We start from the raw sequence: 21461 nt of genomic DNA, 5'->3' as shown, positions 1-21461 counted from the left end.
CGTGGTCTCAGCCCATCTACCCACCCCTCACTGCTCCCCGACACCAGTCCCTTTCCTGGGGAATGAGTGCATGCACACCAAAGGTGGGCAGGGAAGGTCTTCGCCGTGACCTCACTTTCTGAGGGCAGAGGTGTAGGGGCAGAGAAGCCCACACAGCCAAAGGTCAGGGCCCACCCCTCCCAGCTCCACTTCCAAATGCCCTTGAGGGAGGAGGGGTCCCCCGAGGGTCACCTTCAAGCTGATACTAGAAGGTGGGGAGCCCTCAGAAGCACCCAAGGCTCAAACCACAGCGAAAGGGGCAGAAATGCCAGATCTGGTCAGGGGAGTGAGTACGGGATAGGGGATCCCGTGACCCAGGCCCCTGAAAGGAAACAGAGCCCGTCTCAGCAGGCTCCGCACAGAGCGGGAGCCCAGCACCTGCCTATGGCTGGGCCCAGGAGCTCCCAGGCCGGCAGCATCCAGAGAGGAAAGCAGAAAAGGGAAAGAGTGGGAGAAAAAGGAACTGGCCAGAAAGCCCTTCTATAAACACATGCTGTCTCCCCCCCCGCCCCCACCCCCGATGCCACCCCCGTTTCTCCGAAGTGGATGGCGTGACAATGGTAATTTTTTAAACAGCAGCTAATACTTACTTAAGCATTTACCCTCTGCTGGGCACTGTGCTTGGAGTCTGACTGTGGGATGTCTCACTAGCTCCTCACAACCCTAAGAGGAAGGCCCTGTTATGTCCCTTTTACAAATGAAAAAACTGAGGCACCGAGCAGTTGAGCTCCTTGCCAGAGCCACACAGTAGGGCCAGGATTCGAACACAGGCAGAGTATTAACTCCAGAGCTAGTCTGAGACAGACAGAGTCCGAGGTAGGCAGAGGGGGCAGACCAGCGGCAGGCCTGTGACGGCCCAGAACAGAGAAGGGACATTGATTGGTGGGGTGATTGATTGGCTGATCCCACTGTGATTCCCTAGTGGGAACCTTTGGTCTGAGACTTTGGTTTGAAGGGAGAAGCAGAGGGACACGTACAGAGAGACACGGGAAAGCAGGACCAGCGAGGGGGAGCCGGAACGGGTTTCTTCCCACCTCCACCTGCCAAGCCTCCGTGTAAACCCCAAGACCCGTGAGCACCCCGGGGGAGCCGGGAGCCAGGAGAGGCACGTGGGCTGGCACAGGGCAGCTGGCAGCAGGCTGGCCGCTACCTTCCAATGCTGACGGAGCTGCTGGCCGCTCTCCAGGTGTCGCCCTGCAGCGAGGAGCTGTCCTTGCCACAAAGGCACTGGGAGGGCCTAGGAATCAGGCTCCCTTCCTCCGCGCTGCAGGGGGCCGGGTCGGGAGGAAGGGAGAGCGCCGGGGGCAGGGGAGAAGGGGTCCTTTCTGGAGATGTTTCAGCATCACACGCGATGGCCGTTCTCCAGAGGCGCCCATGGCTCTCCTTCTCCCCAAGTCCCCGAGGGGGCTGGCAGGCCACGTGGGCTCGCCGGGGAGGAAGAGGGGAAGAATCAATAGGATTGATCCGGGCTATATTTCATCCTCGCTGTGGCTCTAATTGGCCGTTTCAGCTGTGGAGTCAGCGAGGTGTGGGTGGCCACTCCTCTGGGGACAGAATTCGTGGGACATGAGCTCAGACTGAGAATCAGTGCCCCTCCCAGCTGGGAGAGCCCCGAGGGGAAGCCGGCTATGCTGCACAGTAAGAAGCGCACTGGCCAGCAGGACCTACTGTGTGCGGCAGGACCTACTGTGTGCGGAGCACTTGCCCTGGGGGAGCCTTGCCCTCAGCACTCCCGGAAGCACACGTGAGCCATCCGTGCACTGGCTCGGGCATTGACTGGGCACCTGTTTACGGCTGGCTCTGTGCCTGGGGACACAGCAGTGGACAAAACAGACTAAAACCCTGCCCTGCGTGAGCGTGCATTGGAACAGGAGGCGGAGAGGGATAACCAAACAGATAGCAGGACGGCAGGCAGCGGGAGGGCTCGCACGAGAAATGTTCCCGAGCGGGCCGGGGCAGGCGCTCTCTGCGAGGGGACAGCGGAACAGAAGCCATGAGGTGTCTGGAGAGGAGCGCTCTCGGGCCCAGGGGGCAGCCAGCACAAAGGCTCCCAGCCGGGACGCGCCCAGCACGTCCAAGAGCCCCAAGAGCCGCAGGATGGAGCGGAGAGAGCGTGGACGGCGTGGAGAGCCTGGGGTGGGAGCGGCCGCCATGAGCCAGGCGGCCCTGACCTGGATGCATTCGAAGTGAGAGGAGAGCCTTTGGGAGCAGCGACCGCCTTGCATTTGGCTGCGTGTGGAGTGTGAGCACTGGGCGTCCGGCTCAGAGAGCGGGGTCTCGGCTGCTTCAGCCACACCAGCCAGCCCACGGGACCCTGCTCCTGGGACCCTGCTCCTGGGACCCTGCTCCTGGGACCCTGCTCCTGGGACTCTGCTCCTGGGACTCTGCTCCTGGGACCCTGCTCCTGGGACCCTGCTCCTGGGACCCTGCTCCTGGGACTCTGCTCCTGGGACCCTGCTCCTGGGACCTGCTCCTGGCTCAAACAGCCCTCCCGCAGGTGCCAGAATGAGGTGATGGGGACTGGAGCATCCCCTGTCACTCCCATCACCAGCTCAGCAGAAGCCCCGGCCCTCCCCACGTATCTTCCTGCGGAGCCACACAAGCCAGCCCCATTTTACGGGTCAGAAAACTGAGTCCCCAGGTCACACAGTGACGGAGTTCAAACCCAGGCAGGACTCAAACCCAGGCTGACCAACCCAGAAGTCGTGGTCTCAGCCCGTCTACCCACCCCTCGCTGCTCCCCGACACCGGTCCCTTTCCTGGGGAACGAGTGCGTGCACACCAAAGGTGGGCAGCAAAGGTCTTCACTGTGACCTCACTTTCTGAGGGCAGAGAAGCCCACAGAGCCAAAGGTCAGGGCCCACCCCTCCCAGCTCCACTTCCAAATGCCCTTGAGGGAGGAGGGGTCCCCCGAGGGTCACCTTCAAGCTGATACTGGAAAGTGGGGAGCCCTCAGGAGCACCCAAGGCTCAAACCACAGCGAGAGCGGCAGAAATGCCAGATCTGGTCAGGGGAGTGAGTACGGCATGGGGAGCCCCACGACCCAGGCCCCTGAAAGGCAAGTCCACGGAGCCGGAGACCACGGGGAGACCCTCTTGCAGAAGGGCATTTTGCGGGTGCCCCACCGACTCCCCTCAGATGTCACCAGACTGCTCACTGCCCTGAAGCAAGCCGAGAGTGCCTGGGCAGGGCACCCCAGGGTGCGCCTGCACCCCGTGCCGCCCACGGAGCCTAGCATGGGATCTGAGGTCCGGAGTGTGCGTGGGGATGCCAGGTTCCAGGCATGAATAGGATCCTGTTCGTGCTTGATATTCACTGAAACTCCCAGTCTGGGCTCTAACCGGGGATGAATGCGGGGCCCTGAGATGGAGCGAGCAGTTTCCTGGACCATCCGGGGTTCCCTGACCGGGGACTACTGGCTGCCCCTCCCCCACAGGTAGGGCAGGCCCCCGACACAGCTCCGTCCTCCTGGCGTGGCTTGGCCACATAAATCACCCTCTCAATAATATTGGTATTGATTATCTAGATTGGAAGCCTCAATTGGCTCCATTGTCTCGCTTCCTTTCCTGGGGTTCACAGATGGGGTCCCATCCCCCCATCTGTGTCTCTAATGCGACATTTAAATGGAGTGGCCTCAGTGCCAGCAAGGCCCCGTGCTGCCCTGGGTGCTGGGGGGGTGGGAGGGGAGCGAAGCGCATATTCCTGGAGAGGGGCTTATTAACGCCCGAGCTCATGGAGCCGGAGAAGCAGCCAAGATGGGCTGGGCCCGGACCCTCCACGTGCAGGACCAGAACCGCCTGAGCCTGGTGAGAAAAGCAGGGCCCGGGCCCCCAGACCCACTGAGCCAACATCACATTGAGCGAGAGCCCTTGGCGACTCCCCCTGCGGTCACTGCTCTCGCCACCCTGGTGTGTCCAGGAGGGAAGCTGAGGCCCAGAGAGGCCAAGGGCTCGCCTGAGGGCACACAGCAGGTGAGACTCCCCGAGACTCTAGTTGGGGCAGAGGAAACATGGAGGCCAGGGGCTTCTGGAGTGAAGGGCCCGCTATTTGCACAGGCGCCTCTCCCTCCCGAGTTCCTGCCTCCTGTCTCAGGACGTGGACAGATGGTTCAGACCAAAATCTGTCCCCCTGTGCTCTCCCAGCCTGGAGGGGCCAGCCAGAGCTGGGGGGACTCCCCAGGAGGGCACCTCCCTCCCGCCCGGGCCAGCCAGCTGCCCCTTCCCTGGCAGCAACTGGACAGCAGCTCCCAGGGAAAAGCGCCACCTGGGTCTGCCCAGCACAGCCAGACGTCCAGGAGGGGGGCACGGCGGGAGGAAGGCCCCGCAGAGGCGGCAGCAGAGGGCCTGGGAGCGGTGGGGACCAGGGGCGAGAGCTGGGGTCCAGGGAAGGAGGCAGAAAGGCAGAGATGGTGGGGAGGGGGCAGGCAGAGAGGACCAGACACAGAGGGGGAGGGAGGAAGACCAGGAGGGAGGGAGAAGGACCCAGAAGGAGAGAGACCTGGATGAGAGAGAAGCAGCCAGACCGAGACAGGAAGGAGGGAAAGAGGGAGGAAGGGGAAGGGAGCAGGAAAGAGTGATGGGCAGGGAGCGGGAGGGAGGCAGCTGGCCTGGAGAAGCAGAGCCAGGGTGGCCCAGCCCTGCCCGCCCGGCCTGGCCCAGCCCCCAGGGGCGGTGCAGCTGCCACACTAGGGCCCGACCACGGGGTCAGTCCTGCCCTGGGGCTGAGGGAAAATAAATGGTGTCCAAGATAAAAGGTCCGAGAAAGTATTTGTCTTGTTGTCACGTCTTGACTGCAATGGGCAGGGGCCGACGGGGCATCATCCCAGAAAAAAGCCGGGCTGGCAGGCCCCCAGCACACACGAGACCCGGCCCCGGCCCCAGCCCCAGCCCCCACCTTCCCGGCCTAACAGCTCCCAGAACCTGGCCTGAGAAGGCAGGCATGGTGGGGCATGGTCGGTATTTGCTTGGCATCTATCCCCAAAACCCCTCCAAGCGCTGGGAAGTTGGATCCTGTCCGTGACACTCACAGCGGAGGGTCTCTGTGGGCTGGGGGCTTGGCCAGAGAAGGGAGTCAGGTGTCTCACTCCTCCCAACCCCTCCGCAAAGGCAGGCGATGGTTCCCAAACACCGAATTCCAGGGTCAAGGCCAAGTTAAGAGGACGGTGGCCCAAGGTACTGTCCCCGTGCCTCGCAGGTACACAAGCTCAAGCTCACACACTCACTCACACACACTCACATTCATACACTCACACACTCACACACCCACACACAGACACACACTCACACACACACTCACTCACACGCTCACTCACACTCACACACACTCACTCACACTCACACACACACTCACATTCACACTCACACAAGACACACACACTCACAGACACACACATTCACACACTCACACACAGACACACACACACACTCACACTCACATTCACACACTCACACACTCACACACAGACACACACACACTCACACACACAGACACACACTCACACTCACATTCACACACTCACACTCACACACACACTCACACTCACACACTCACACACTCACACTCACATTCACACACTCACACACACACTCACACACTCACACACACTCACACTCACACACTCACACACTCACACACAGACACACACACACACACACCAGGCTGCTTCTCACCACCACCAGCCTCCAAAAGCATTTCCCAGAGGCTCGCTCCCCTCTGAGCCTCAGAGCCCAGGGCTGGTGAGCACTGCCGTGGGGCACAGCCGCCGGCTCTAGGCCATCCACTGTGGGCCACTGATGGGCCTTTACCCGCAAAGGCACTTCTTATTCCCCCCTTCCGTTAGTCCTCCCAACAAGGCTCTCAGGGACGCACCCCGCACCCCCATGTCACAGACGAGGACACAGGCCCAGCAAGGGGCCAGATCACACAGCCAAGGCCGGGCAGAGCTGGGATTTGAGCCTGAGGTCTCTGGGGTGGGGAAGCGTGTGCACGCTGGGGCAGGAGGGGGTTGGCACCTACCATACTTGTCCCCGTCCTCGCCACGGGCGCTGATCCTGCGGCCCAGGACCTGGATGTGCTTCCCGCTGGTCCGGCTGTAGAGCTGGTACAGCCGCAGCTGCTTACGGCTCACATCGTCCCGAGCCCGCGTCTGGTTCTCCACGTGGATCCGGAAGTCCACGTTCTCCTCGGCCGCCAGCACCTGGACAGGGCAAGGAGCGACGGTGAGACCCTTGAAAGTCCGGGGTCCCCTGCAGGCCAGGGCCTCCTCTACGCCAGCTCTGGGCCAGGCCTCGGCGCACACGCACAGCTGCCCGATGCCACCCCCATCTCCCACATGAGGCAGCGAGGTGAGGCAAGCTGCCCCAGGTGGCCATGGCAGGAAGCGGCGAAGATAAGAATCAGGCCCAGGTCTGTTTGAAACAAAGCTCACTATCTTCCCACCACAGCCTCACACACAACGAACGGAGGTTTCTCTTTCGACCTTGGGCACACAATTTGCTTGGTCTCAGATTCCAGAACCCCTGCTCCGGCCACATCCCAGGGGGCTGTGAGGATATGGAGATGGGAGAGGGGTGGGGAGCATATGACTGCTGTTCGGGTCCTTGGCGGGGAGGAGGGAGGCCCGACAAGTCTCATCTCATCCCGGAAAGAATGGGCCAGATCACGTCACTTCTTCCCGGAGCCTGATGCTGGGGGAGCCCCTCCCAGGCCCGGAGGGTCCTCATGCTCGCCCAGGCCACCAAGCATTTCCCCACATCCCGTCTTCGGCTGGAGAAGCCTTCTCTCTGCATCGCCATCACAACGCCCTGTATCCCTGGAGCTTTAGTTCACATCCGACCACATCCTCCGCGAAGCCGCCTGTGGCGACGCCAACACTTACTCTCCAGCCTCCCTTCGCCAGCACAGCCTCTCACCCGCACACCCTTGCCCCCTGGTTGTCTATCCTCCGGCAAACCCAGTCGCCTCGCCTCCCTCGTGTGATCCTCCCCCTCCAGGGCCTCCCATCACATTTAGATGAGGTCCCCACCCCGACTGCTTTCATCTCCTATCACCCCCTCCTCACCAGTTCCACGGGCTGCCACTTCACACCGCAGAGCATGTCAAACAGAGTGCACACCTGCCCCAGGGCCTTTGCACTGGCCCCTCCCACCGCTTGCATGCTCTCCCCAGATCTTCACATTCTGGCCTCCCTGCTTCCTTTGGGTCTCTGCTCAAATGTCACATCCTGCCCGCTTTTCTGAGGCCAGGCCCCACTCCGTCACTATCCGTCTCTCAACCACGCTTTGTTTATCAACCTGCCATAACATCTCTTTGTCTGGCTTTCGTCTGTCCTCCCCGCGCAGACTGGCAGCACCGGGAAAGCTGAAATGCTCCCTTTGTCGTTGGCTGCTCTATCCCCAGCATGTATAGCACAGTAGAAACTCAAACATTTGTTGAATGAATGAAAAAAGAAATGAACAAATTAACATTGAAAAGATCTAGAGTCCTGTCATTCCATTTAACATTAAATTGGGTTTTTCTACGGCCTGCTAATGGCGCGCCTGCCCTAACTCATCTTAACCAGAAAGCTGAACAATTCTTAAAGGTCCAGGTTTATTCCCATGTAGGCACATAGGACCTCAGCCCGCTCAGCCCACAGCCGAGCTCCTGGGACCTGGGCTGCGGCGACATCAGCCCTCAGCTGTGAGCGGCCGGGGGTCAGGGACCATGTTTCCCTCATGGCTACACCCCACGCCCAGCCCGGGGCCTCTGTCCCCCAGCTGACCTGCACATCATCCTCCACCCAGCCGGGACCCCCAGGCACATCCGCGGGACCACATCATTTAACCCTCACTACCACCCTCCGACTGGAAGGGTTAACCCACACTACAGATGAGGAAACTGAGGCTCCAAAGCTGAATTGACAAGGTCACAGAGCAGGCAATGGCAGCCCAGGCCTCGTGGCTCCAAAGCCCAGCTTTCAGCCCCGTCTTGCTGCCCCCCGCACCCGCACCCCCGCACCCCCCCCCCGCACCCCCTCTCCCCGCCCGACCAGGGCCATCAGGCGCAGGACCGAGGTTCAAAACCCAGGGCGTGCCGCTCCCTAGCTAAGGGACCCCAGGCACGTTACTAACCTCACTGGGCCTGTATCCTCGCCTCTAAAACCAGGGTGCTGGCTTCAAACGCACGAAGTCCTAGCACAGAGCCGGGTGCAGAGTAAGTCCCGGTAGGAAGCTACTGGGAGAAGGTCAGGCAGCTCTCGAACGGCTCCCCGGGAAGCCCGCCAACAGAAGCCTCTTGCGGCGCAAGCAGATCACAGGCCCTGTCCCTAAGGAGGCACTTCTGAGGCACAGATACAATTTGCGAAGGTACTGCTGCCTTTGGTCGCCTGGACAACCCTGTGACGTGAGGATGCTTAACGCAGCCATTTAACAGATGGAGAAACTGAGGCTCAGAAAGGGTAAGTCGATTGCTCTGACTCACAGTCTGGTGACGTGGAGCCTGGCCGCTGGCCCACCGAGCCTGCACACCCTTCACTCCTCCACCCTCACCGCCAGCTCCCCCCGCCTCCCTCTTCTCCCCGCTCCCCACCACCATCCACAGCCAGGACCCCATCGTGTCACATCCTGATGCTCAGGGAGGGACGCCCCACCCACCCCCCCCCCGTGGGCATGTGTCCTAAGACCTCCCACCCGTGGCCCTCCACCTTCCCGAGGTGGCCTGGCCCTGTCCCCTCCCCCAGGGGCAGGCGTCCGGCCTCCCTCCCTGTCCTCCAAGCCTCCTCCTGCTCACAGGAGACCTTATCGACCAGAGGTCAAACCAATCTCCTCACCCCGGGCCCCGAGGGGAGCTGCCCTGCCCAGAGCCAGCCCCCCATTACCGATTTTCTCCCTGGCGCGCTGGACGGAGACGGGCGGTGACCCGGGGTCAGCAGGCGCTATCTGGTGGCCCTGCCCCCGGATGTGGGAGGGATAATCCATCTTGCCCAGCTTCCACCGTTCAAGCCACACTCTGTGGCCCCATCCATCCCTAGGGGGGCAGCGGGGGTGGCCTCTGACACGGAAACACTCCATCCTCCCGAAAAGGCAGGAGGCCCCTGGGCTTCTGGGAAGACCTCGGAGGGCTCCAGGCCTTTTCGGCGGGGAGGGGAGGGCTGTGTCCTCTGCCCAGGGCACCCTGCCCCCTATGCACACCTGACCCCTGCCCTCAGGTGCCTCGGCCAGAAGCCTTTCCTGCCCGCCCACCCCAGGTCGGGTTGGGGCCTCCGGACGGACTGTAATGGCTTATTGTCCCCAGCGCCCAGCTGGTCTGGGTCATCCTGGATCTCTGGCTCTGCCCCCAGGAGGCACCCCGCGAATACATGCTCAACAACTGTGGCTGGGACAAGGGAAACCTGGCGGCCAAATCAGCCCACCTCTCACCACCCAGAGGGCCCAACACAGGGACCCCAGGGGGATGAAAGCCATCAGCTGCTAGCTTTCCTCGGCTAAGAAGCCTCTAGACATGGTACCTTATCTGAGCCGCTCAGCCACCCATGGAGGGGGGCCCCCGTGAGAGCCCACTGCACAGATGGGACCTCGGCGGCAGCTCTCCCAGGTCTGCCCGCGGGGCTCACACAAGCAGCCGACTCAGGAACCATCTCCCCGCCTTTCCTGCGAGCTGGGAGGCAGGTCACTGGCCCCGCTGCCTAAGAGGCGGCCTGTCTCCCGGGCCTTCCTAGAACAGTCAGCGCTGCTCTCTGCCGGGGACACCCCTCCAGGTGGGGGGTTAACTACTGACTCCCTGACCCAGGGCTGCCCAGGAGCAACAAGAACCCCACAGGTCCAACTCTCCCCCCCTCCCCCCCCCTGAGCTCTGCGCCCAGGCTCCGCAGGGACAGGGTGCGAGTGAGACTGGGCTACCCCCTCCGCCACAGCCTCACCCTCGGCAGCCCAGCTCCCTAACGCACAGGGCAGGCTGTTTCCCTGCTCCCAGCTCCGCCCCGCCCGCCCGAACCACCCACAGGCGCGTCCCCAGGTGGGAACGATCTTTGTCATCGAGCCCCTGCCGACCAAGCCTCCTCTCTGAGGCTCCTGGGGGGCGAGGGGGACCTTCTGTGGCATAGAAAGAGGCTGGGGTGAGCCCCCAGCCCAGTGCAGCTCCCAGCCATCAGCCCAGGTCCCCACTCCCACCAGGGCAACAGCCGCCACAGCTCCCCGGGAGAGTTCGGCCTCACCCACCCACCCGCGGCTCTGAAGGCACGTCTGGGGGCTTCCTGTCTCTTCCCCGGCCACAGACCCACCTCCCACGGACATATGCCCCATCACCTTCCTGCGCACACAACACAAGCACGCCACACACGCCAACGACCCCAGCCAGCACCGACCCCAGGCGGTGTCCTGCTAGCTTTCTTTGGCACCTGTAGCATATTATGTACCTAACTTAGAGCCTGGCCCACCCCACTCACCCCCTGCTTTGATTTCTGTGGCCTTCCGTTTTCTCACTAGCAGCATGGGAACTGTTCACAGTATTTATCTCAGAAAAAAAAAAGTATACTAATAGCAATAGCCACAACCTTTTTCCTTCTTTGGTTTGGTTTTCTAAACAGCCTACTTCCTGAGCATGTCCTCTGTGTTAAGAGCCACGTTAATGATCCTACATCATCCCCAGAGCGGCCCTGGGACCTGGTATGATTATTATCCCCATTTTACAGATGAGGAAACTGAGGCCTCGTCCAAAGCCAGAACTGGTGAGAACAGGAATCCAGATTCAAATCCAGCTCCCCCTCTGTCTATTCTAGAAACCAGCTCTCACCGCCTCCCCCTCGCCGGCTTCCATCTCCTTCTCCCCTCACCCACCCCTCTCTCCTAAGCAGACAGCAGTTGGTTCTGGCCACAAGCCATTGCTGGGGCAGGGACTGGCTGAAGGCCTTGGGCTCACTCCCCGACCCAAGAGAGCAGGGTGGGGTCAGACTGCCCCTCCTGCCCAGGTCCCCATCCTTGAGGCCGCATACAAGCCAGCCGTGCCCCTGTCTCCAGGCAGCCTGCCCAGAAAAGGGAGGGTCTCCCCGGTCCCAGGAGGGGCAGCCCACAGACTTCCGGCCACATTCCACCACCGCCAGCCTCCCTCAGTGGCAGCCGCATGTGCCAGCCGTGCCCAAGCCTTCTCCAAATTCTAGATTCGAACCTGAGACCTGCACCCCGTACTCCAGGAGTGGTCCCTGATAGAGTCAGCCCCACTCTCCACCCCAAAATGCAGCTCCCCAAACTCTTCCTCGAGAGCGAGCGGCCTGGAGCAGGCGCCGGAGCGGCTGCCAGCCCCAGGGCTCCGTGGATTATTATTATCGTGGAGAGCGAGACTGACGCTGGCTCTCACTCAGTGGGCGCTTGCTCAGTGCCAGGCCCAAGCTAAGCATTTTCCAGGCACCGTCTCCTTCCTCCTTGCATGACCTGGGCAGGTCTGATGATTGCCATTCCCAGGACAAAGGGAGACCGACAGGCCAAGGGACTTGCCCGAGCCATACGGAGAGTGACAGAGCCAAGATCTGAGCCCATCACTGGCTCTAGAGCCCCCAAATTTCTCCCAGCTGGCACCCCCAGACAGAAAGAAGAGGAGGAAGGCCAGGCCCACCCCTGAATCTGCGCTTGGCTCAGCTCGATGCCCACACCCACTGCTCAGCCCCAGGCTTCTCCCCCCTCTCCTGTTACACTCCCCACACCCAACCCAGCCCTTCCCCACCCCCAGCCTGGCCATTAAGCTCCCAGGGCTATCAATGTATTGATTGGCAGGGCTGAGCCATCAGCATGGGGGTGGGGGGTGCTGCCACCCAAGGCAGCTGACCGGAGCTCCCTCTCCCATACATCAGCCTTCTCGGTACAGATCATCAATATGGGTGCTGCTGGCGGACAGCTCTAGAGCCAGCCTGGGGGAGGGGCAGGCTGGGGGTGGGTCTAGAGACCCACAGACCCCTGCTCTCTTGCCCTTTTCTCCCCCTCACCCACCCCCCTGCCTGCCCCGTTTCAACTCCCTCTCCCTTAAAGCTCTTGGGTGAGGAGATAGTCATGCACACCTACAGGGTAATAAATAAACAGGCCCTTTGTTTCGGCATTCAATGCCCACCACGGCCTTTTACATCACCCCCATTCCTGGACTTGAGGCTCCAGATACCCCAGGCGGCTGGGAGTCCCCTGAGTACATTAGGACGCTCCCTGCTCTGTGTACAGATGTTCTGTTGCCTGCAAAGCTGGTACGCACACACATAGGTGCGCGCGCGCGCGTGCACACACACACATACACACACACACACACACACACACACACACACGCTCCCCTCACCTGGCTCGCTCCTATTTCAAGATGCAAATGGGGCACCATCCCCAGCCGGGTCCTCTTGCCCCAACGTCTGGTTTCCGGGCCCTTCATCAGAGGACACACAGCACCCTGTCCCCTGCACAGATCCCTCAGGTCACTCTCAAGTCCCCACGGGCAGGGCAGACCCTGAACCCCCTGTGCCACATACCTGGCACCCTCGGGTGTGCAGAGGGGTGCTCAGTCCAGGTGCCCAGCCCCCAGAGAAACTGCTCCCCTCCCCGCCAGCCAGCACTGACCACATTCCTCCTGCAGCCAGGCCTGTGCCAGGTGCCACAGGGGTGGGGGATGGGGCAGGCCCCCCTGCCTTCCAGGAACCCGGGGATGGCGGACCAGCAGGCCTCAAGCTCACATTCACTTAACACTTACAATGAGCGGGTGCCCTGCCAAGTCATCCCCAGGGGACCACAACCCACCCTCACAGCAACCCCAAGAGGGAGGCTCTCTCCGGATGCGCATATGAAAGATGAGCCACACAGAGCTCAGGCAACCTGCTCAATTCGGGGCTCCCGAGGGCCGAGCAGGTGTGAAGGAAGGCAGGGGCGGGCCTGGGCCAGAGCTTGAGCTTCTCTGCATCCCTGAGAGCCCCAACAGAGAACACACTGGTCATAGCGCCAAGGGGTCCCAAGGAGGAGGTGGGGTGGGAGGGAGAGGGTGGGGATGGTGCTGAATAAAGCTGCCTGAAGTGCCGGCCGCCCCTCCCCAGGGGGCACTTTGAAGACAAAGCTGAAGCCTTGGATGTCTGCTTTATGCCCCTCAAAACCCAGTCCAGGGCCAGCCGTGCAGCGGGCGTCCCTCGAGTGTGTGCTGAGTGCCTACTGCTCTCAGCTGGTCCAAGACCAGCTTCAGTGACTCCTCCCAGCAGGGACCACAGTGTCGTCTGCGGCCCATTTCCCATGATGAGGAGGCAGAGACTCAGAGAGGTCAAGGATCTTGCCCCAGGCCACACAGCCTGCAAGTGGTGCAGTGAGGATGCCATGCAGACCTAGGTCCAAAGCCTCAGACTGGAGGCCTGATGGTGTCCTTCTGGCTTTCTCCGGCACCTGTAGCATATTACGTACCTAACTTAGAATCGATTGGGCCATCACCATTACTCAGTTACTTACTGCGTGTCGGCTCTGTGCTAACTACCCCCGTGCATTATCCATCTAGCCCTCGCAGTAGTCCTTAAAGGGGTTACCCATTTTACAGATGGGAAAGCCGCGGTGCAGAGGGTTGAAGGTGAGGAGATTTGCCGCATAGACACGATTCAAATGTAGGTCTCTCCTGGCCAAAGCCCGTGCATGCGAGCACCACAGAAGCCGCCTAACTCACCTCGCTAGTACCCGGGACGGTAAACTGAGGCACAGAGAGGGATGTCACCCAATGAGCCAGAATCCCTGGGACCCTGAGAGTTTGTGTGTTCTGTGACGCACAGGAGATGTGTCCTGGGCCCCATCCTCGGACCAGCAGCATTTTAAATGGGCCTGAGGCCTTATGCCATTTCCACGTCACAGCAAATGAAATCCGAACACCTCCCGGGCCCTCCCAGGAAGCCTGACGACAGCCAGAGGGGCTGCTTACTCACTGACGGCCCATCCCCAATGGCCACACGCAGGCCCAAAGTGCGGACAGTGGGCCTCAATTACACATTACTTTCGGAGGCCCGGGAGCTCTCCCCCAGCCGGGCCCACACTGGCAGGGCCCCAGCGCTGCCCGTCCCGGAGTGCTCGGCCACGGGCCTTTCGAGTGGGGACACCCACCCAACAAAAAATACAGAGCATACGGAGCCAGCCCCTGCCCTCGGGAAGGAAACAGCCAACACCTCCCCTCTCCCTGTGACCAGCAGGTGGCCGTGCTCTGGCCAAGGGGGCTTACTACACTGACAGGAGACTGGTGGCGAGGGAGGCCTCCCAGGGGCTCAGGGCCAGGTCTGGAAATGCAGATGAGAGGTCAAAGGGCTGGGCTCCCACTGCCCCTGCTCTACACCCTCAAGGAGGAGGGGCCGTCTTGCTGGTGGTTTTCTTCCCATCTTACTTGTGCAGTAGCTGAGACCCAGAGAGGTTAAGTAACTTGCCCAAGGTCACACAGCAAAGACACGGCCGAGCAACAATTTGAGCCAGGCTGGCAGACTTCAGCCCTCACACTGTTACTTAAGAAGTCCAAGTTCTGCTTCTAGGAATATATCCTAAGAAACCTGAAACACCAATCAGAAAGGATATATGCACCCCAATTTCATAGCAGCACAGTTTACCATAGCTAAGATCTGGAAACAGCCCAAGTGCCCATCAGTAGATGAGTGGATAAAAAAGCTGTGGTGCATTTACATGGTGGAATACTATGCAGCTGTAAAAAACGAAGGATCTCTTACCCTTTGAGACAGCATGGAGGGACCTGGAGAGTATCACGCTAAGTGAAATAAGTCAGTCAGAGAAAGACAAGTGTCCCATGATCGCACTCATAGGTGGAATCTAAGTAACAAAATAAACTGAGGAACGGAGTGGGTCCAGAGACTGGCAGCAGGGGACAGAGTGCGGAATCTGGGAGGGAAGGGGGGTGGGGGGGTGGGTGGAAGGTAAGCCACCAAAGACCTTGTATGCACATATGCATGGCCCATGGACACAGACAACGGGGTGCTGAAGGCCTGGGGGTGGGGGGCAGGAGCGGGCTGGAGGGGGTCAATGGAGGGAAAAGGGGGACAGATGTAAAACTTTCAACAATGAAGATTGAAAAGAAGTCCAGGTCCTAGAGCCGCACAACTCAGAGGTGAAGCCACCTGCGCCTCCTCTTGCTATTGGACCAATGGCAGCTGACTTCAGGCTCTGAGCCTCACTGTCTTCGCCTGCGGAATCCCCGAGTCCCAGCGGCTGGGAGGCCGCCCCAGAAGCTGTGAGAAAGCGCCTGCCTGTCCCAGTGGCGGCTCGGTGTCCCTGTCAGGCCCACAGCCTGCACTCTGATTCCCACACTCACAGCATTCCTGCTGGAGGACAAGGTCAGAGTCAAAAGGTCCTGCCAAGGGCAGGAAGTCCCCTCCCTGCCCCGCCCGCTCCCTTTGGGCCCCCCCCCCCCCCCCCCCGTGCCCAGGGCAGGGTGGGGGCAGTGCTGCGGCCAGGACACAAAGCCCGGAGCCTGCTGACACTGGCCATGCCGACCACCAGAAATTTTTAAAATCCACCTTCTTATCTCAGGGCAGGTGACACCCCCCTCCCCCGGGCTGCAGGAATGCTGGCAGGGTACCCCTCCCCCTCCAGGCTGGGAAAGAAGCTGGGAGGGGAGTGCCAAATCCCCCCCCCGTCCCCACCCCCCAAAACACCCCTCACTGGCTCTGAGACCCTTCAGACCAGAACATTCCAGGGAGTTCAGAGCTTGCAGGCTGAGCCGGGTGGCCTCTACCGCAGACCCCTCCCTGGGCAAGCCCATCCCCCACCACAGGGGCCACAGGGACCTCTTCCTGGGGACCCCCAGCATGCCTCCTGGGACTCCGTTTCCCCACCAGTAGTCTCTCTGAATAATTTCCTTATTCTTCCTGAAAACACCTGCCTGGGGTGGTGGAAAGAAATACACGCTCCTGAATCCAGACCCTGGGCTTGAACAAATCCCTTCCCTGCTCTGTGCCTCAGTTTCTCCGTCTGTGGAGGAGGAGTGTTACCATCACTTCCTTCAGGAGGAAGAATAAAACAGGCGCATGATGCAAGAACCGCTTTCAAAGCCCTACAAGCGGGGCTCTGTCGGGAGGGGCAGGTGGTTTCTCCCACCTGAGCTGGACACACCTGCCCCCTCCCCACACACACACACACACACACACACACACACACATCACAGCCCGTGGGGGGGGGGGGCGGAGGGGACGAGGCGGGGGCGGGGGGCGGTAAAGGAGCTCCTGTTTCCCCAACACTGCGCCCCTCTAGACAGAAACCCCAAAGGGCAGCAGGAAGCAGGCTCCCAGCAAGTGTTTGTTGAATGAATATCTGACTGAATGGATGGAAAAGATGATGTCACCACTTTAAGGGACGGGAAGAGATTAACCCAAGAACATACATGCACATGGGCACAGCCCATGGACACAGACAATGGTGTGGGGGGGCCTGGGGCAGGGGCTGGGCGGAGGGGGGGCAAAGGAGGGGGAAATGGGGGCATCTGTAATACTGTCAACAATAAATAATAAAGAAATTAAATTAGAAGTTCTATCAGACAGGGCAGCTTCCCATCCTGTTCACTTGCAGGGTAAACCCCCCTGGGGAGGCCGGGCGCGGGTCCGAGTGTCAGGCTTGGCGAGGGGCATGGAGAGAAACTTGGAAACTGGAACACGGCGCTGAGAGAGGAAGCAGCGCTGCAGGAGGGACCGGCCCGGAGGCCCCCCTTCCGCCCCTCAGCCTGGCTGTCTCGGGAAGGCCGGGACCTAGCCGAGCCTGGCGGCGGGAACAATGCCGGGCAGGTGCCGGCAGAGCTGCGTGAAAGGCACAGCCCGGTGTCATTGTCAGCGCTCAGCCAAGTGCAGAAAAGCAATTTACTGGTCACGCCGCTTGCTCCCCTTGGAAATTTTTAAAATTCTTCCGATTTGAGCTATCCGCGGCGTCCCAGGTCGTGTGGAGAAGGGATTTTATTAAATCTCAGCTTCCCACTTCCTGGGGTAGCCGGCGGGAAGGCGGGGCTCGCCCCGCGGGGGTGGGGAGGACCAAGCCTGGCACTGACTATGCTTGGGGGGAAATGTGGCTGGGGGGCAGGCAGGGGCCCATTGTGGGCCGGGGGCTGATGGATGGGAAGAGGGGAGGAGCCCCAAAACTTCACTACTCCAGTCCCCCAAAACATGGAGGTGGGGGGAGGGCATGGGTGTGCTCCTGGGTGGATTCGGCTTTGCAAGACTTCTTGCACACCTACCAGGGCCGCCCCGTTCACTAATGAGGAAGTGAGGAAGCCAGGCACAGGGGGTGGGCAGATAGGGGAAGACGGGGTTGCACAGCCCCTCCACTGTGCAGGGGGCCGGCCCTGCTCACGGGGGACCTCCCGCTACCTCCCTCAAAGCTCACCCAGCCCAGGAAGCAGCGGCTGCAGGAGTCTGCCCCACATCCCCGCCCGAGGGAGCAGACTTCAGACGCCCACAACTAACTCCTGGGTCCCACCTCTATCTCTATGGCCACTCCACCTTTGTCCCTAGAGCATGAGGGGGGACGTGAGCCTGCCGATCTTGCTGTGACACCCTGTGGCGCTGTTTCTTCATCTGTTAGGGGTCCTAGTGCCTTTGAAATCTGTGGGGAGCTGGGAACCCCAGCCCAGACACAAGCACATTTGGACACCGTTTGGGTGCAATGTTTGGGGGGCCCTCCCCCGCCCCCCATCCTGAGACCCTCTTAGGGTGAAGGGGTTAAAAACATCAGTCCCACGGCAGTTTGAATGGGGGAAAGCTGCAAAGCAAAGGGGAGGTAGGAGAGGGGGCTCCCTCACCTGCTTGGAGTCCTCACCCAGATGGACGTAACCCAGACAGACCACCCAGCTCTTTCCCGGGAGGCTGGCTCCAGCTCTGGCCAAGGAGGTGGAGGTGGGATGCAGGGGCCAGTTCCCTCCCTCACACTCCCCCCGAGAACACAAAGACCACCCAGCAACCCCTCCTGGGCCCCACTTCAAGGACGCAGAGGCAGCGAGCATCAGGAAGCTCCGGCAGCAAAGTCCGCGCCATCTCTCCGCAGGCCTGGCCCTCGGGGAGAGAGCTCTTGCCCCGGTCACACACGCAGATCCGCCAGCGTGACCCTAGGGCCTGCCCTCTGCGTAGGGACTCAGCTGCAACCCAGGCAGGCCATGCCTGGCACTGGCCTCTCTCTCTGACACCAGCCATTCCCCCACCCCCACCCCCGCCCCCGCCACCACACAGGGTCACATCTGCTTTGGCAAACAGCCAGTCTTAAGTTACTGACTCCAGTTGTATTGATTCAAGGAGTCACTGGGGACCCCCTAGCCTGGCCAACAGGAGGAAAGAACCCATCAGTCTGTCCATCCATCCATCCATCTATCCGTCCATCCTTCCTTCCAGTCCCCAGCCCCAACAAGCTGTCCCCAGCTCAATGTCTGACGGATGGTAACAATCCTCTCCCAGAAGTGGGAGGGCGATAAGCAGACCCACCACCAGCACACAGCACTCCTCACGCTGGGAAACTGAGAACCACCGGTTCCCGGCTCAAGGCCCCCTCGGCCCCTCCGGAACCCAGGAGCCTAAAGCCTGAGCATCCTCCCTAACCTTGTGAGGACACCTGCCTGCAACCCAGAGGTGGACGGGGAAGATAACCCCTTTTGGCCCCAGTCCAGCTCCTCGGAGGGCCCCTCCCCTGCGGCTCTAGGTGGGTGGGGGGCGAGGGCAGCTGGCACTTCCTATCCCTTTCCCTTTGCACCCCCCGCCCCCCAACCACCGTGCTGAGGTAGCCCTGGTCTGGTTCTAATCGGGGCTGAAGTCGGCTCCCTCTTTCCCTCTTCTCTCCACCGCCCGCCCCCCTCCTTCATTTCCACGGCTTTGGAAGCCGGAGTGTTCCAACTGTCTGCGTGCCAAGACCTTCCCGAGTCTGAAAGCTGCTGAAGTAACAGATCAGATTTTAGCAAGTGCTTTCCAGGCTGCGCGCCAAGCCCTCTTCTGATTCACTGAGAGCGAGCGAGCGAGCGGGGAGCGAGGCGGGGAGCCCGCCGAGGGCTGCACCACCTTGGGCGAGGGTGTGCGGAGCGGGGCCGGCTCAGGAGGGGCCTCGCGGAGACAGCCCCGCGGCCCGGGCGCCCTGCTCTGCTCCCTCTTAGACCCATCGCCCCTGGTCCCGCGTTTCGGTGTTCGTCAGTCTGTCTGTCTGTCTCTCTCAATGCTGCAAATGCCTTAGAAACCACAGAGTAATTTACAACTGAAGCTAATTCTCCCCGGACTCGAAATCCACTCGGCTGAAAGGAGCCTTTTTGTTTGGAAGAGCGATCGGGGATGTGAAGGGACGGATGGCAGAGAAAATCCCGAGGTCCCAACTCCTCGCCGGCGGCGGGCAGGGGGCTCGGAGCGGCGCGCTGCTGCGGCTGAGCCCGCCGGCTCCAGCAGCTCCTCCCAGCAGAGGCCGACGGGGGCCGCGCGCCAGCGCGCCCCGAAGCGGAGACCCCTGCCCTTGGCCAGTCCCCCGCCGGCGCAGGGCGCGCGCGGAGCCGCCCTTCCGCGCCCTGGGAACAGGTGCACTGGGCTCGGCGCCCGGGAGGGGTGGGGCGCAGGGAGGGGGCGCGGCGTGTACCGCGAAGCAGGGGCGGGAGGAGGTCAGAGTCAGGGGCCCACGTACCTGTACCTGGAAGCACAGCAGCAGGAAGTGTAAACACCTGCGGGAGAGAGAAGGAGAGGTGTTCAGAGGGGGGCGCGCGGACAGACAGAGACGCGGTCCGAAAGTCAGACGGGCGTGCAGACGGAGCCCGGGCACCCAGACAAACGACCCTGGATGGGGAGCCCCGGGCGCGAGCACTTACAGGCAAGTGCAGGCGGAGGGCGCTGAATACATCGCTGGGCGGGGAGGAGGCGGCGGCTCCTAGCCCAGCCTGCACATGTCCGCTCCGCGCGGCCGGGACCGGGCGCCTCCGCCGGCGCCGCCGCCGCCGCCGCCGCTGCTGCTGCTCCCTCCTCGCCGGCTGCTGCTGCTGCAGACTCTGCTGCTCCGGGGCGCTCCGCGGCGCGCCCTGCGGCATCAGCGCCCCGCGCGGCTCCTCCCGAGCGCTGCGCCCTCCGGGCTGGCGCGGGGGCTGCGGGGCGGCCGCCGCTATGCAGGAGGCGCCCAGCCGGTGCGGGGAAGCTTGCTCGCTGCCGGCCGGCCGGCCGTCCGGGCGTCCACGGGAAACTGGCTGTCCGGTTCACTCCGGGGACAGCATGCGTGGCGGGGCTGGAAGCTGGGGTGCGCTCTCTGGCCGGGGCGCGGGGCTGCGCGGGGCCAGGGGTCAGCGCTCCAGGGCTGGAGCGCGCGGCTGCTGCACGAACGCGTCACGGCCGCTCCGTCTGGGCGCCCGCCGGCTCATGTCTCCTCCTCCGCGTCTCTCCGGCCGTGCGCATCGCCGCCTCCCACCACTGGCGGCGGCCGGGGCGTTTTCTACGCGCGGGCGGCGAGGGGGCGGGGGGCCGGGGGCGGGCCCGGGCCCGAGCCGGCACAATGAGGATGCGGGGCCCGGGGGCTCCCCCCTCGGGGCGCGGCCGGACGGGCGCTCAGCTCGCCTGGGTGCGCCGCGCCCACATCAAAGGCGGCCCTGCCTGCTAGCCTGCCTGCCGCGGCCTCTCCACTGCCTCCTCCTTCTCCTGGCGGCTCCGGTTGGAGGGAGGCTCTCAGACTCTCGGCGACGGGACCGGCAGCTCCAAAGGGGCAGAGCCCGCGAGACTGGAGCTGGTAAGCGTTAGAAGCCGTCGGAGCTCTGCGCCAGCGAGCAATGACCCGCGCCGCGGCGCAAAAGGTGCCCGAATTGGGCAGGCAGTGGTCCCCAAGAACGCAGTTAGCTGCGGAACGTCCTCACTCGCCCACATTCCCTCCTCATTCTCACACCCACTAGCGCTTGAGTAGGGGAGCAAGGAGGGGGCGGGCCAGGCCCAGCCCCTGGGGCGGCTCCTTTTAAGAGGGGTCACTTTCACCCGCCCTGTGAGCCCACGCAGGATGGTGGCGTGTCCCAGCTGCCCTCTCAGACACCTGGCCACACTAAGTGATCCCCTTCCACTCTCCTTCCCTGCATTAGATACAAACAAGTGCAGAAAGCCTTGTGAGGTGGAGGGGGAGGGGTCTCCAGGGTGTCTCTTCCCCTCGGGGCTCGCGGCTGGGTACTCGGGATCCCAGCCGGGCTCTCCCGTAGACGAGCCAGCTTTGGAAACGCATGGCTGCCACCTAGAGGCTCAGAGGCTTCACTGCAACCCCAGCCCGGGCTGACTACGACCGGGAGGAGCCAGCAGGACTCTGGTCAGCGACCACTCCAGGCCCAACTCTGGTCTCCTGGCTTGAGACTTGCTGCCTTCGCATGCTAAGCAGTTTGACTCCTTTAACCAGGACCCCTCTGAGGACATCTCTTCTCACCGCCTCTGCCCCTTTTGAGGCGCTACTCATCCTCCCCACCAACCTCAAAATGGTGTTCACATGCAACTGCTGGACTCT

At 61.9% G+C, this 21461-nt stretch overlaps 1 protein-coding gene across 1 annotated transcript in view; it reads right to left on the bottom strand.

Annotated features, from left to right (window-relative positions):
- Positions 1-20001, bottom strand: part of FGF18 (fibroblast growth factor 18) — a 31556-nt gene extending 11555 nt beyond the window's left edge. Inside the window, exons 1-3 of the mRNA XM_081093095.1 lie at positions 19810-20001; positions 19629-19665; positions 6055-6235 (exon numbers count right to left, since the gene is read on the bottom strand). Of these exons, the coding sequence (XP_080949221.1) occupies positions 6055-6235; positions 19629-19665; positions 19810-19841 (250 nt within the window). The 5' untranslated portion in view covers positions 19842-20001. The remainder of the gene's footprint in view (positions 1-6054; positions 6236-19628; positions 19666-19809) is intronic.
- Positions 20002-21461: the final 1460 nt, after the last annotated feature.

This window comes from Myotis nattereri (genome assembly GCF_964212035.1).
Source record: "Myotis nattereri genome assembly, chromosome: 5".
NCBI lineage: Eukaryota > Metazoa > Chordata > Mammalia > Chiroptera > Vespertilionidae > Myotis > Myotis nattereri.
Note: the sequence above shows the minus strand (reverse complement) of the source record. Positions and strands in the feature narration are given on the sequence as shown.